This window comes from Poecilia latipinna, unplaced genomic scaffold (genome assembly GCF_001443285.1).
Source record: "Poecilia latipinna isolate Pla-1442-1.1 unplaced genomic scaffold, P_latipinna-1.0 Scaffold383, whole genome shotgun sequence".
NCBI lineage: Eukaryota > Metazoa > Chordata > Actinopteri > Cyprinodontiformes > Poeciliidae > Poecilia > Poecilia latipinna.
Window position 1 is genome coordinate 190,922 of NW_015112999.1, and position 14,954 is coordinate 205,875.

Consider the following 14,954-nt stretch of genomic DNA (forward strand, 5'->3'; position numbering starts at 1 on the left):
TTATTGTGGAGTGCATCATTTAAGATATTGTTACAAAACGCCACTTCAGATGCAGAAGGTATTATAAATAAAACTTCTTATTATTCAAAATATCCATTAAACTGCAAATAAAAATGTTTGAAAGTTTTGATTTCAGTGCTGACACAGCTGTCTATTAAATACAATCTAAATGCTAGAACAGGGATTCTTCAAGTAGCTCTGTGCATCTTCTTTGCACCTTTCACAAAATATTAACACTGTTTTACAGCAATTATTCTGCTCTGGTTGTAAACAATTATTTACAGGAATGCTAACAAAAATATTTTTGGAATGTTTTTGTTTATTATTATTTACACTTTTCAGAATCAGTCAGTATCAAATCAGGTCAAAGCTTTGGAAACTGAAGTGAGTCAGAATTCTGATTAGTGTATCTCTGAAAACTCCTAAAATTATTGGCACATATAATGTAATAATTCAAGACCAACGAGTTAATTCCCTGGAAGTTTTGAAAACATTTATTGAACCAATTAAAGGGTGATGCATTTCTCAAGTTATGCCAGGTCTTTTTCTACTTGATACTTCTCACTCTCCACCTTTTGTTCAGTTTTCTTACTTTTCTGGGTACGTTCATAGCACTCTTCCTGGTCAGGCTCAAAACAACCTGTGGAGTCTAAAATGTGTAATGCTTTTCTTCAAAAAATGACAAGAAAAACACTGTTAACAAATTTAAGTTTTATTAAGAGCAGAGAACACAACAAAATAATATGCTGCCAAGACAGAAGTATTTACAAGGCCAGAAACTATAACAGCAATTGTGGAAGCTTTATAAATATGTAAATACCCATTTTGCGTGCAATGTAGTGTTTGCCTTCATAAAAATACAATCTAACGAGCAAAGCTCTCATTTCTCTATTTACAATTCATCATCAGTCAAAATAATTTCTACATATATATTTTCATAGTATTTGTTTTAATGTGCATACAATATGCAAGCTTGGCAGGAATAACAAAGAAAACAAAACATATTTTTCTATAAATCTAGATGATAATATATTTTTTCTCTTGCTGTGAAATATAAATAATGAACATAATTTGCAAAAAGCTACTTGGTTAAAGGTACAGTACGATATTTTTAGTAACAGATAAACCACCTGGTAGCTGCAGGTTTGACATTACAGTAGATCTGCACCATATCAGAGTACTTTAACATGAACCACTCATACAAATCGGAATCGATAATTCCATCTGTGATGGTCGTCATAATTTAATTCACGCACTCGTGCAGGATCAATACATTTAAACACACTCAAACACACACAAAGGACTCAACACAATAAAACAACACATCCCTTTGCCCTCTTCTGACAGTGTTTTCCAATACATTCTTTCAACAGACAGAAAAGGTCTTCCACTTCAGTAAAGGATTGCACATTTTCCCTTGACAATTAAAATAAAATAAAGTAAAAAAACTTCACTTTGGTATGCCGTTTGCTAAATGGAGCAGTTATTCATCTAAGCAGCATATATATATATATATATATATATATATATATATATATATATATATATATATATATATATATATATATATATATATATATATATGCCTAGTGACATTCTTTTATTTGTGCAAGAAAAGGATAATTTTGATACAACTGCTAATTGAATAACTGAAAAATATTGCTGTATGTCTAATGATCTGACTTCAAAAAATTCTGACAGAGAAGGATCAAAAGTTTGGGTCATTCTAAGCGAAAGAGCTAAGTTCTAGTGAAAATCTGATACAACAGCAGCTGCCTCAAGCAAAGTAGTAAGGTTTGGAGCGCCACCAAGCCGCCATCAGAGAGTGGAGCCTGAAACCCTGGAGTCTGGGAGAAAAGCTGTAACGGTTTTGTAGCCCTGGGCCCGTCGGATCATGTCCCGAGTCTCACAGTTGAGTTCCATCAGCTTCAGAGAAATTTCTGTCAGATCCTGCTTTGAGCCAACCAGAGCAAATGTTCCCGTCTGACCCAAAGTTTGGTGTCTGAAGTAGATGTTCAATAATGTTTGGATCTCATCCTCAGAGTGGCTGCCAAAGATGTCATTAGGCCATGTTGTTCTGCAAACAAACATCCAGATATCTCTGCAATTAGGGTAAACTAACATAAGCTACTCCCTGAATGAATATCAAACAGAGTGTTTTACTTATCACACCTGCACTCACGAATATAGAGAATTGCTTTTGAAAACTCATTGTTCTTCAAGCCCTCGAGGACGGCCTGCACAGCAGCTTCAGAGGAGCTCAGGATGGTCTCAGGGCAGGAAGTGTCAAAAGTAGAAATCTTCTCATTTGACACTGAGGCCGCTGCTGTTCTCAGGTTGCTCTTCAATTCATTTAGCTCTCTAGACATATTTGTAAGCTAAAAATTTGTGAGGGGTTAATAATAATTTTACATAAGTTAGATGTTAATGTGCATTTGAACGTTAAAAGGCAATACAATGGAAACAGACCTACCTCTGGAATCGAGCTTATTGCATGGACCTGCTCAGTCAGCTTACAATAAGACTGAAAAAGTAGCAGCAACTGAAAGTGGAGTTTGTAGAGTCTTTGGCAGAGCTCCAGTTGCTGGAAGGAAAATGGTTTTGGATCAAACACAACCTTACAGTAGATCTCGAATGATGACTTTAGAAGATAACAACTATGATGAAGTTGATATGAAAATAAATAGGATGTTAGCTCTAAGTAAACAGAGAAACAAAAGAAGCCACTACAAACTTACAGCCAGAGATTCCATTTGCTACCAAGCAAGCATGTTACAAGGCAGAAAAGTAGATAAGAAAAGAGAAAACCAAGGCCATGCAATTCAGATTTGTATTAGAAACTGAACAAAAAGTATCTGAACAGTTTAACGTGCTCTGAAAAATGAAGAATTGTGTTTTGCGAAATAATTCTCTGAACTGTTTTCCATTTTGTCATGTTACAATCACAAATTTCCATACATTTTATTGGAATTTTGTGCTAAACCAGCATAAAGTAGCACATAGTTGTGAAGAGAAAGGACAAGGTTTTGATTTTTCTTAAATGGAAACAAATTTAAGTCTAAATTTTCACTGACTTGCTTCTTTCAGCACAGCACCTCCCCCTGAAGATACCACCCTTCCTATGGATTGTGGTGGCACATTCATTAATTAGAACTGTCCAGTTAGAATCTAGACTTAAATCCAAATGAAAATCTGAATAGATTTGAACTATTTTGCATAGAAGAATGACAGTAACATTCTTCTATGCAAGTGTAAGACTGCTAGAGAAATATACTGAAGGACCTGCAGCTTTAACTCCAGCTAAAAGTCTATCTACAAAGTATTGACCTAATGGGAATGATTAAAAATGCAAACAACAGTTTTAAAACATTGAAAACATTGTAAAATTTTCCCCACAGATCTCAATTATTGCATAAACTACATGACCTATCAAATCAAAACTACAAATAAAATACAGAGATATTTGTGTTTGTAACAGGACAAACAGTTCAAGATATGTGATGACTTTTGCAAGGTTCTGTATGTGTTTTATAAGAATGAAGAAAAGGATGAAGTGAAACAAGCCAAACAAATTAACACGTTCATATTACAAGAAATCCTTTGGAAAAGTTAAGCATTAAATAGTGAAACACTCTGATTTGAATTGTTTACAGATGGATTAATGGAAGATTGATGGATTGTTTGCTGAACCATGCAGAGCAGAGCGGACAGTTATCACAATGCACGTGACAGAAAAGGTAATCAATGTGGCATGCACTGATTTGAGGCTGAAACAAACCGAGTGACATAAAGAGGTAACACTCACAGAGCTACAGTAGCACACAGTAACCGTAATGCAGAAAGTACAGTATAAAAGAGCAGATGAACAGAATCCAAGTTTTCTCAGTTATCTCTGGACAAAAATAAACTTTTTTTTTTGCGTGAGGCAAGCCAAAGGGCAATGGAAATCTGTGTAAATGTTATATATTTTTTTCAATATGATGACAGTGTCTTGAAATAAAAGTGTTTTACTTTTTCTTCATGCTCCACCGGTTGGCATGTCACTGCAACCCCAGCAGTCCTGGGAAAGGTGGCCTTACAGCTGTTCAACCACTGCAAGCAATAAAGACAAGGTGGTTGAGACTCAAATGGCACAATAACAAGAAACTGGTCAGATGAATTTAGTTAAACATAATTAATCTCCTTACTGTGAGAGCTGCCTCTTTTCTGTTGTTGTAAGTATCAAGATACTCTTGAAGCTCTAGGACGCTGAATTTCATTTTTTCCAGAAACCCATAGGACATTATCTGTAGAAAAGACATTATTATCTATTATTATTATTTTTTATTCCAATCATCTAACAGATGTACATTGTTGAAGAAAGTGTTTTGAGCTACTTACCGTGTCAGCATCAATAAACAGAGTTGGGCACTCTGAGCAAGATGCCAGGATCTCAGAAGATCTGAGAAACTTTGATCCTAATCCCCTCAAGCCATCACCAAGGTAACTCACAGCATCACACGTCAAGGAACAAAATTTAGCTTGGATACTCTGGAAACCATTAAAAACATATCGACTGTAAGAATGATGAGATATTAAATTTCTTCACTAAAAAAGAAAAAAGAAAAGTATCATTTGTGAGAGAAATATGCAATATCTGGTAAACAGATCTTGGCAGATTGCTATACAAACTATCTTTAGACTGACCTCTATTCTAGATATGGACACTTATTTTTTAACAGTTGATCATGTTGATAATTTATTACTTCAATCTGGAGACAATTTAGACTCTATTTTGATTTTTAAAAAATTATTCTGAGAAACAGACAGAAATATCCAGGTGTTCTGTTCTTTTTTGTAAACTGTTTGGATACAAAATGGAAGACAAAAGCGATCCATATGGTGAAATGATCATACCTGAAACAGCGATGAAAACACTTGAAACGTGTAGACGGCACAGGAACCATCTGAGTCCGAGACGAGCTGGCTGAGGTGACTTCGCCAGGCCTCCTCTGCGTCGTCACACGCTGTTGGCTGGAAAGCAGCAAGAATGGCAGAGAAGAAGGGCGACGGCGGTGGTGAAGAGCGGGACTCCAGCATGTCATCTTTCTCCTCTTCAGGAAGACTAAATACAAAAATGAGGCAAACTGAGTTAATCTTACTGACAAACCGAATATTTATGGCTGACTGAAGGTGGGATCGGGCACCTCGGTAAGCTGCAGTGTAGGCCCAGCTCTTCCTTGTAGACATGATATGCCACGTCCATACTCAAACCGACCCCACATTGATACTCAGAGGGCAGTTCGTTGATAGAAAGAGACAGGTCGTCCTCGTGGACATTACTGTCTTCATCCTCTTGTGACACCTCATATTGGAAAACAAAAGAGGGACATCTTCTTAGCTAACCCTGACGGTAGCTAAATTCAAAGTGTAAATTAATATTGAAGTGCATGCATACATTTATTTATTATTCCCTTTATTATACTTCATTATTAAACAGATCATATCCTATTTAAAAACAATTCACTAACCTTTCATCTGGACCCTATGGTCTCTCCTTTTGATGTTTTCTTTAATCTTGTGAATTTTGTATGCATAAATCGTGCCAATTGATGAATAAATTATTGAATATTTAAACTGCACTCATTTTTTCTTTTTTTCAGACAGGCAATGTGTAAACCTTTCCTGACCGTTCACATGCCAAGAGTTTTTAGTTGTCCCTCAGCGCCACCCCCACACAAGCACCAGGTATACACATTGCCTCAAACAGACACAAGCAAAAGAAAGATTATTTATGTTCTTTTTAACCCTTTAGACTCTCAACCAATTTCTGGCATGAATAAATAAAAGCACAAACTAGCCCACTGCCCAGAGAATAGCATATTGTTGTAGATTTTAGTTCAATATTGTTATGCATGCAAGTCTTTGATTTAAATCAGCTCATGCTCTTCTTTGAAGACAGGAAAAGACAGAAAAACCCCTCCGCACACATGCAAAATTATGTAACAGAGACCAAACCCAAAGCATATTTCAAGCTGAAGACATTACACAAAACAATTCCACAGTAGAGCAACTATTTAGCAAAATTAGTAAAGAATTCCAGAATGGAGCTGCGGTAGGAGTTAGTGTTTCCGAGGATCTCAGACACTCTGAAGCCCCTATTCACCCGCTGCTTCGAGTCCTCTGAGAGTTGGACCTCGAAACTGGGATTATTGGTGCCCAGAGGGGTTGAATTTGCCGAGGTTGTGTCGAAAGCGGCAGAGGAGGTGTCCGTGCTGCTGATCTCTGGTGTCGGAGAAAGGCTGACGGTCTGAAATGAGACAGGGACAGTGAAGTGAAATAAAAAAAGATAATATTCCACCCTCTTGATCGCTTTGCCGATGTTTGAATGGAACCCTACATAAACATAACTGCCAGCACTCTCTTACTTTACACAGCTTAATAAAACTCCATTTACTAAAGAATTTTGTCTGGCATCACATGAAGATAATTTTATATTGCACAGCCAGCATATCTTTAAATTTTAATAATTTTGAAGCTGCCACTAGACATACAATAATATAAATAACCAGTACCATAAAAATAATTATAAACAGTTTTCAAAGTATGTCAATTACAAATAATGTCTGTTACAGTCTACAGAGAGAAATTCTAACAGCCTGAATTGAACAGAGATTCAAAGATTTTTTTTTTTTTTTAATGTGAGATTTCTGTTTTTTATAGATCTAAAACAACAAAAACAAAATCATTAAAAGAAATGGTTTAAAAGTCTTTGCTTCATTAAGATTTGGAATTAGTGTTACATTAACACATAAACTTACGATCTGAGAGTGGGAGAGTATCTGGCTGGCCGCAAGCGAATCTTCCTCAGATGATTCATCCGAGTCTTCGTGGGCAATCTTACTGAGGCTGGGCATGCTGCTAGACAGCTGACTCTCCTCCAGAGGCTGCAGGTCACTTTGGTCCAAGCTGTCCATAGAGTGGCGACGCACTCCCCAGTTAAAGTTGTCCACAGTCTCGCCCTGCAACAGTAAAGCATCTTGCATTGAAAAATACCAAGATGCAGGTTGAAGCTCTTGGTTTGTTTTAACATGAATTAACCCGATGACATATGTGCAAGCATTGTGCAAAACCACTAGCTGGGGGTCACACTGTGTTACGAGCCTAGCAAAATTTTGAATGAAGTGTACTGAAGCTGCAGCTAAACCCTAGAGGAGATAATGCTGTGAAAACACTAACAGAGTGATTTTTAAGACAACATGACTTTACACGTCTTGCAAAATCCAACAATTTTCCAAATAAAGTGGTCAAATGGGAGATTTCAACCACCTTGGATGATAACCTCAGGTGATTTGTATCTTTTAATAACAAAATTATTCCACCCATTAGTGTATACATTCACACACTTTTTACAGGCAACAGGCTTGTTTCAAAATCAAACTATTTTTTCTGTATTTTTCCTGAATAACATTCATACATAGAAATGTTTTTAGAACAAAGATGAAGGAAAGTTATTTCTTTCATAAGCTTCAGAGACAGTGTGTCTAGTACTTGCTCAAGTGGGCATAATGAGTTCTGTAAATTGAAAAACATGCATAAATATTCAGTATCTCTGCCACCAGTGTGGCAGCTACACTAGCCACACTAGAAAACCTTTATTATTATTATTATTATTATTATTATTATTATTATTATTATTATTATTATTATTATTATTTATGGCACAACAAGCAAAACTGCAACAAGAGAAAACTTACCTGCAGCTCCTAGATAGCATAAATAAGACAAAAACAGAATCCTCATTACATACGTCAGGGAGTGGGGTTGTCATTGGCATCTTTATGCCTGTTCTAAAAGTTTTTAAATAAAGCCAAGATGACTGCGACTCACCTCTCCGTCTTCAAGCTCAACATCCAGGAAGTCAAAGTCTTTGAAGACTCTGAACTGCTGTTCGGAGGTGGTGTCGTCCATGTTCTCGAGCTCGCGGGTTCCCTCATCAGAGGACACCAGGCTAGGCTGGTGCTCTATCAGGTCCAGTTCTCCACAACTAGAGAAGATAACCTACGAAGAAATGCCTTCGTCATTTTTACATGCATTGGAAAAAAGTCTATTCAAAAGTGATGAAAACTTTATCACTGAAAATTACCGAAGGATTTTTAGTGAGCCCCACTTCTTGTCCACAAAGTGACAACACATGCACCAGCTTTTCTCGTGTTCTTTTCTGCAGAAGAAGAATGCTATTAACATTCAAATTTAAATAATTTTTTTCCACACTGTAGATATGTACTAAATAGGTCCATGAATTGATCTAAAACGCGTCACCACATGTTTAGAGCAATCTTCCTGTGAAATAGGCTGACTTTCTTACCTGCGAAGACTGAGGCCTCTTCCAGCTGACCGGAACCAGGACGTTGTTGGTGTTGGACCCGGAGGAGGTGGAGGAAGTGCTGCGGGTCACTGCTGTGGCCATGCTCCTCACATCGTGACCCGGGGAACGCTTCAGATCGTCGTAACGCCGACCGATCACTGGTGTCTAAAAGCAAACAAAAAGGTGCAGAAACAATTGATATTCAGTCTGGAAAAGCATAAAGGAGAAAAAGACCTCCTAGACTTTAAAAGTCCATGACTTGGGCTCCATGGAAACACCCACTTTACCTTGTCTCTAAGGGATTCCAGATAAAGTAATGTAAATAACAATATTTGGTTGTTTTTAATTAATTTTCTTTGTGTAAAAACACAGGTATGCTGAGAATTCTCGATTACAGGACTAATATGCCTAGAGTGTGGAGCGTCAGTACAACTCAGTGTATCACAAAACAGAGAGGGAAAAAAAAGCAGCAGCAAAGATGTGACATCATTTCCTGCCATTCATAAACTAACATAAATAGCTCTCTGTTCTGTTCCCACACACACATCACTAACAACACTTGGCTAACTGTACTTACAATTTTCATGACTGGCAAGGGAATTTGACAATATTAAGTATAACCAATAAGAAGGGGAAGAAATATTATCTTTTCCAAAAGCGACCAACCTAAACAAAAAAGGAAACTCAGGAAAACAGGTTTTGGAGGCTACAAGGCTAAAAACAGAAGCATGTAAACCTTTTAAGGGATCAGAGAGAGCTTTAAAATACGATAAAAAAGGAAAGAAAAGAAAGTGTGCTTCACCTCAGAGATATCAAAGTGAAAATCCAGAGTTTTCCCAGGTAAGGCTTTGGAAGAGCGGTCCCACATGCGACTGACGTCTTCATAGGAGAAGTCACTTTGTGGGAGTGAAGGCTGTACCAAACTGGCTGATCGGGAAACTACCAGCTTCAAGATGTTCAGCGCTTCCCTCCAATGGGGCGTCTACAGAAAACACACACATGCATGCAATGATCCCTATGCAAAGCATACTTAAAAATATCATCAAAGGTCTTATTTTGTGTTTTTTATGTGGTTCTATTTTTATACCAGAGGTGCTGGAGGGAATAAAATGCAGTATGAGAATAAACAGAGGCCTGGCCAGAGACAGTCTGTTTATAGTCAGGGTGTGTCTACAAATTTACTGCGCTGACACACAGGCAGCTTTTTTCCTCCTATTTTTATGAGCACTTACAGAAGGAACATGGAATACAGATCCTCTCAATCTTTCCACTATGTACAGCTCCTTGCAAAAGTATTTTTCTCTCCTCAAGCATGTTCACATTTTGTGTTTTGTTGGAATTATATGAGATGGACCAAAACACAATAGATCTTAATTGTGAAATGGAAGGAAAATTATGCATGTTTTTTTTTTTGTTTTTTTTTTCACACACACACACATGCCATAAAAATGTAAAGAGGCTTTGCGTTTCTGCTGTTTACCTGCACAAACTTTTCAATTGTCTTGAGGACCTCTATGTTGAAGGGTTTAGCTTGAATCCCACTCAGGTCCATGTGACTCAGGAGGCTGTAGATGATTTGTAAAAGTGTCTGCTGCATAGAGGGGAGACCCTTCTCCAACAGCTGCAACAACAGTTAGACAAAATTCAGCTCGTGTTGCGGTGAAACTACATGACAGTAGCTGACGGGGAAGAAAAAGTCAGCTGCACACACCTCTGCCATGTAGGTGACCAGGTTCAGGGTGATGTCTGAGAAGGTTTCATGGAGATACCGACACACCACGTTGACCCACGAGAAGCAGTCTCGTGTGTAGGTGTGTGTTTTATACAAAGTCATGACGTGAGCGAGGTTGGACAGCTTGGCATTCTTCTCCTCGAGGCAGACCTGCAGAAAACAGCACAGGATATGGAAATATACTGTAGAATTAGTGTATAATGCTGGTCAGAGGTTTGTAATACATGCATTGTTTATGTATTTTGGGCTTTTAATCATGAATTTGAGCTATTCATTCAACAGGGACAGTGATAATACAACAAAAAGACATGATTATAGGTGCACAGATATTATTTCAATGTGGATTTTACACACAGGCAAAAATAAGCATACAAGCTCAAATATATATCCGGACATACAATCTGAAATGAATGTCCCTTAGAACGTTGCAGGCAAAGCCCTTTCTTCTTGTAGCCATCAAAAATAAACAGAAAAACAAATGTATATGTGATGACTCTTCTTATTGCAGACGGTAATGCTCACTTTAAAAAGTTCATTTCTGGCAATTACTCAGTTTTTAAGCATTGTTAACACATTTCCAATAGGATGGAGATCATAGCCATTCCCAAGGCTCCATTTTATTTTAGCCTGTTATGTTTCCTTCAGACCCAGTTTTGATGTGTACTGTATTGAATTGATGACATAATGACAGAGGAGTACTACTTACATTTTCAGCTTCACTTTTAATTAGGTGCTGGATCATTGAAACTGGGAGTTCGTAAAAGGCGATCGTCCCAGACACACATCTAAGTAGTTTTGGAACGGATAAAGCAGGCTGTCATTAAAGTTTTGGAATGGCCCGAACGTTAACTTAATTTAACATTTTAAGACTGAGTTCAAACGCAGTCTGATTCAAATAAGCTTCAATAATTCTTGATAAGTAAGGAGCCGAAAAGCATCTGTCTAATGTGCAACATGCTTAAGAAATTAAACTAAATATTAGTGAAGGTGTATTTTTATATTTGAGTCCATATGCATAGTTTGATCCTGTGGTTTATAGAAGATCGACAGGACATTCAAGATGGTACATTATTGGCTTTACAATTCACTGAAGTTGTTTGTTGTATAATTATTTGTTGCTAAAAAAAAAAGGTAAAAATGCACAATTAAATGCTGAAAATAAAAATAACATCCATGCTGATGAAGAATGAATGTAAACTTCTTCTGTAAATGTGAGGAAAAACACCAACAAGCCCAAACCTGAGCTATCTTCTCAGCAACATCTTGACAAAAAGGTGATGGTGCATCAAAGTTCTGCACGAGATGTGGAAGCAAGCAGAGAACGTTCAAAGGAAAACCTGACAAAGAGAGCAAAAAAACGTCATTTCAGACTTGCTAAAAAAACAAAACATAAATATGACTTGCAAGTACTTTCAGAAATCTTAAAATTATCTACTGAGTTCTTTCTTCACCTATGGCTTGTGACGTATCCACTACAGGCACTCTGGACACAGGCGTGAGTTGACAGAAGAGTTGTTGCGTGAGGTCCGTGGTGGACGTGGACGTGAAGCCCTTTAACAGCAGCTGCTGGAGTCCAGTGAAACTGCTCCACTTCAGCTGGCTCTGGAGCTTCTCCAGCTTCTCCCGGTTCTCCTGCTTGTCCAGGGACATGTTGGTCAGCAGCTTATTCAGCAGCCTTAGCGACATCTGATACTCAAACTCAAAGTCCGACTCCATCAGTGACACTGCCACCCAGAAGACGGTGGCCAGCAGGTTGCTGGGGTGGTTTATGCTCATCGGGTCGGTGGTGTTGTCTTTCGATGAAGACGAGCTCCGCATCCTGGCTAACAGACCCTGTTGTTCGCAGGCTTGGATGCGGTCCAGTGTGGCACTGCGAGGAGGATCCAAACACCTGTCAGCTTCTCCGAATTTTTTGGGGACAGAGGAGCTCCTCTGATGCCTGCTCCGTTCTTCTCTCCTCAGGCCGAGCTGCCCTGTGCTCTTTCTGTTTGACAGCTGTTTAAAACTGGTAAGGAAATCTGGGGAGGATGCTCTGTAATTCAACAAGCAGTGCAATAAACTGAGTGGACACTTAACAGAACACCAGTTGGAAACAAATCTGCACAGAGGAAGCACAAACCTCGTAAAGAAAGCCATGAGATCATTGTTTTTCAGACACTCCGCCAAGTTATCCACCACAGATTCCAGAGTTAGTAATACCTCCATGACATAGCCCTGAGAGGAGCATACACGAATCACGAATTTTCCAGAGTCTTTTTTTTGTGTATTTTAAAGTTTAAGTTTAACATCTTACCACATACTGTTGATTCACATACTTACTTGGACTTCTTCGCCGTGCTCACCGATGACTTCCACGAGCCTCGACAGCAGGTCAGACACGGCGTGGGCAGAAATGGGCTGACGAAGAGCTCTAAACACCTGAAAGGAGCGACCGGCGTAGTGACGAGACGAGCTGCACAGAGCCGTCTGCAGCGCCACTTCGCTGAGCTGCTGCTCCAAGAAGTAATCTGATCAGGAGAGAGAGCATGAAGAGTAAATCAACTCCTGTAACTGCATGGGAAATGATTAAAACTCAATATGAACACTCCAGTTACCTGACTTGGACTCCTTAAAAACAGATACCACATGCCGCAGAAAGTTTGTCAGTTGTGCTGTGCTTTTAGAGACTTGGTTCTTTGGGGAAATGTCTTCATGACACCACAAAGGTCCATATGGTCTTAAAAAAACAAGATTTTTTTTTTTTGTTACAATAAACGTCACACATTTATAACTTCTTTTTAAAGGAAGATCTGCTGGAAGGTTAATCTTCTAAAACGTCATCATACAAAATTGTTGCCACACCAGCCAAAAGAATTCAAATTCTTTCGTAGGTAAAATTAAAAATAAAAATAATTCAACTTTAAATGGCTTTGTCTTTGTAATGGACTCAATGTTTTTATGAAATTAAAAAGTGGTCTGATTTCTTCAGATAAGGGATTTGTAAATCACATAAATTGGACATGTAAAGCACAGTCTTGAATATTTGCCAGGATACAGTTCTACAGATTTCAAGGATCAACTGTTTTCGATGTTGTTAGCCTTAAAAAAACATGCAATTTATTCTTCACAATAAGAAAAAGATTGTGTCAAGGCAAGTGGGTAGTAAAACATTGTGCATGTACAATTTTTTTTTACCTGAAGTCAACACAAAGTTATAAGTGTTTTTTTTTTAAGTGCTGTTTCTTGTGAATGTTTAATTGTTATTTCCTCTGTACCTTATAATTTTCAGACCTGAAATGTTACATTCATTTACAAATGCAAAACAAATTGCAATACAAAAGAACTACCACTAGGTGGAGACCTACATCCAGGAACATCCTGCAAGACGTCAAAGTCATTCTAGGCATTATTTTACCACACTTTTGCTGTAATACGCATTTAGTGACTAGATTACGACAAAACAATAATACATCAATATGGTTACCTTGTTATCAGAAACTCAATGAGCTTATTGCTCTTCTCATTCATTTTGCAGGAGCTCACAAACTCCTCCATCTCCTGTGTGATCTCCGGCAGGTTGCTGCTGCTGCCCCCCAGACTCAAACTGGACGATGTGGAGGAAGAGCTCAGTCCAGAGTCTGGCACCGGAGATGCCTGGCACTCCCGCAGGAAGTCACAGCCACCTAAACACATAGCAAAGGATCAAGTATTTAATAGTTTGCCCAATTTGAGCAGCGTCTACCTCAGATCACCTAACTGCACTAACAAACGCGTTGTTATGTTGCAAAAAATCTGGAGAATAAATTAAACAAAGCTCCTTTACAATATACAACCTGTCACTACGCAACGTCTAGACAATTTTCAAGAAAAATGATTAGCGGTTGAACCAATTGAGGTTTGAGCAGATGGCCCCAATTTTGACTGGAGGATAAAAATAGCAGAATGGAATGCTTTAATCAAGACCTTTGATGTCGGCGCTCAGTTTTGCTTTTGGCACTGTGTCCAAATAGTTCCTCCCCAAGATTAGAAACTTATCTATTGTCTTCGAGGAATGCAAGCCATCCCCTTCTGACTTTCAAGTTTATAATAGCCAGACAGAAAAGCCACATGACAAACGCAAGCCTGCTTTATCAAGAGGTGTGCTAATTCAGCCTTTCAGGAGAGTGCGAACAGCTCTGAAAGCTGACAAACATGACTACCTGCAGGCGAATATTCCATCTGAAGGCTGGATGTGCAAGTGAGGGTCTTGAGGACATTGGCTTCCCGCGTCTGCAGTAAAACTGATGCAACGGTCTGAAAGTTGTTGTTACAGAACAAGGCGATGAACAGGTGAAGGAGCAGACGTTTGCTGTGCTCAAAAACCTCGGGGCGATAGTGATCCATGCCTGTAGAGCAAACACAAAGATCAGATGAGCTGACTTACAGAAGGATTCAAAACAGGTGACCTTCCGCACATATCACCACATTTCAGACATAAACAACAAAGTCTTTTAATAAGACTTTATGTGGCAGACCAACACAAAGTTATGCAGGCCTCAAATGCTTGGTGTAATACATTAGTGAACAAATATAACGTATGCCCCAGGCAGTTTGGGGATGCGGTTATGGAGAAGATCAAAACAAAGTTTAAATTAATAAACTATTTACAGAGCACTGCTCAGTCAATCCTCTGCAAATTGAAAGATCAAGTCATGACTTGAAACCTTATAAGACATTGTAATCCATCCAAACCGACTGTGCAGGCAAGGGAAGTCTTTATCAGAGAAGCCAAGAGGCCTATGATAACTTTAGACAAGCTGCAGAATCCATGGATAAATGGATAAAATATAAAAGGATATGCTGGCAGTTTGGTATAAGCCATGAAGTGACACAGCAAACATATGAATGAAGATATTG

General features: G+C 38.4%; 1 protein-coding gene across 12 annotated transcripts in view; it reads right to left on the minus strand.

The window, feature by feature from the left end:
• Positions 1 to 1,577: 1,577 nt before the first annotated feature.
• Positions 1,578 to 14,954, minus strand: part of frya (furry homolog a (Drosophila)) — a 72,141-nt gene continuing 58,764 nt past the window's right edge. For 6 of the 12 annotated variants that reach the window (XM_015036869.1, XM_015036866.1, XM_015036864.1 and 3 more), the window contains exons 39-63: positions 14,258 to 14,443; positions 13,543 to 13,741; positions 12,674 to 12,795; positions 12,399 to 12,586; positions 12,199 to 12,293; positions 11,531 to 12,111; positions 11,319 to 11,416; positions 10,059 to 10,229; positions 9,828 to 9,968; positions 9,150 to 9,329; positions 8,348 to 8,512; positions 8,126 to 8,200; positions 7,870 to 8,040; positions 7,737 to 7,745; positions 6,801 to 7,001; positions 6,146 to 6,289; positions 5,187 to 5,344; positions 4,897 to 5,104; positions 4,381 to 4,530; positions 4,188 to 4,286; positions 4,012 to 4,092; positions 2,739 to 2,756; positions 2,474 to 2,584; positions 2,173 to 2,378; positions 1,578 to 2,077 (exon numbers count right to left, since the gene is read on the minus strand). In XM_015036869.1, coding sequence (XP_014892355.1) covers positions 1,819 to 2,077; positions 2,173 to 2,378; positions 2,474 to 2,584; positions 2,739 to 2,756; positions 4,012 to 4,092; positions 4,188 to 4,286; positions 4,381 to 4,530; positions 4,897 to 5,104; positions 5,187 to 5,344; positions 6,146 to 6,289; positions 6,801 to 7,001; positions 7,737 to 7,745; positions 7,870 to 8,040; positions 8,126 to 8,200; positions 8,348 to 8,512; positions 9,150 to 9,329; positions 9,828 to 9,968; positions 10,059 to 10,229; positions 11,319 to 11,416; positions 11,531 to 12,111; positions 12,199 to 12,293; positions 12,399 to 12,586; positions 12,674 to 12,795; positions 13,543 to 13,741; positions 14,258 to 14,443 — 4,016 coding nt within the window. In that variant the 3' untranslated portion in view covers positions 1,578 to 1,818. Of the gene's footprint in view, positions 2,078 to 2,172; positions 2,379 to 2,473; positions 2,585 to 2,738; positions 2,757 to 3,805; positions 3,810 to 4,011; positions 4,093 to 4,187; positions 4,287 to 4,380; positions 4,531 to 4,896; positions 5,105 to 5,186; positions 5,345 to 6,145; positions 6,290 to 6,800; positions 7,010 to 7,736; positions 7,746 to 7,868; positions 8,041 to 8,125; positions 8,201 to 8,347; positions 8,513 to 9,149; positions 9,330 to 9,827; positions 9,969 to 10,058; positions 10,230 to 11,318; positions 11,417 to 11,530; positions 12,112 to 12,198; positions 12,294 to 12,398; positions 12,587 to 12,673; positions 12,796 to 13,542; positions 13,742 to 14,257; positions 14,444 to 14,954 lie in introns of those variants that run through there. The other 6 variants (XM_015036874.1, XM_015036867.1, XM_015036868.1 and 3 more) reach the window with 6 other exon arrangements.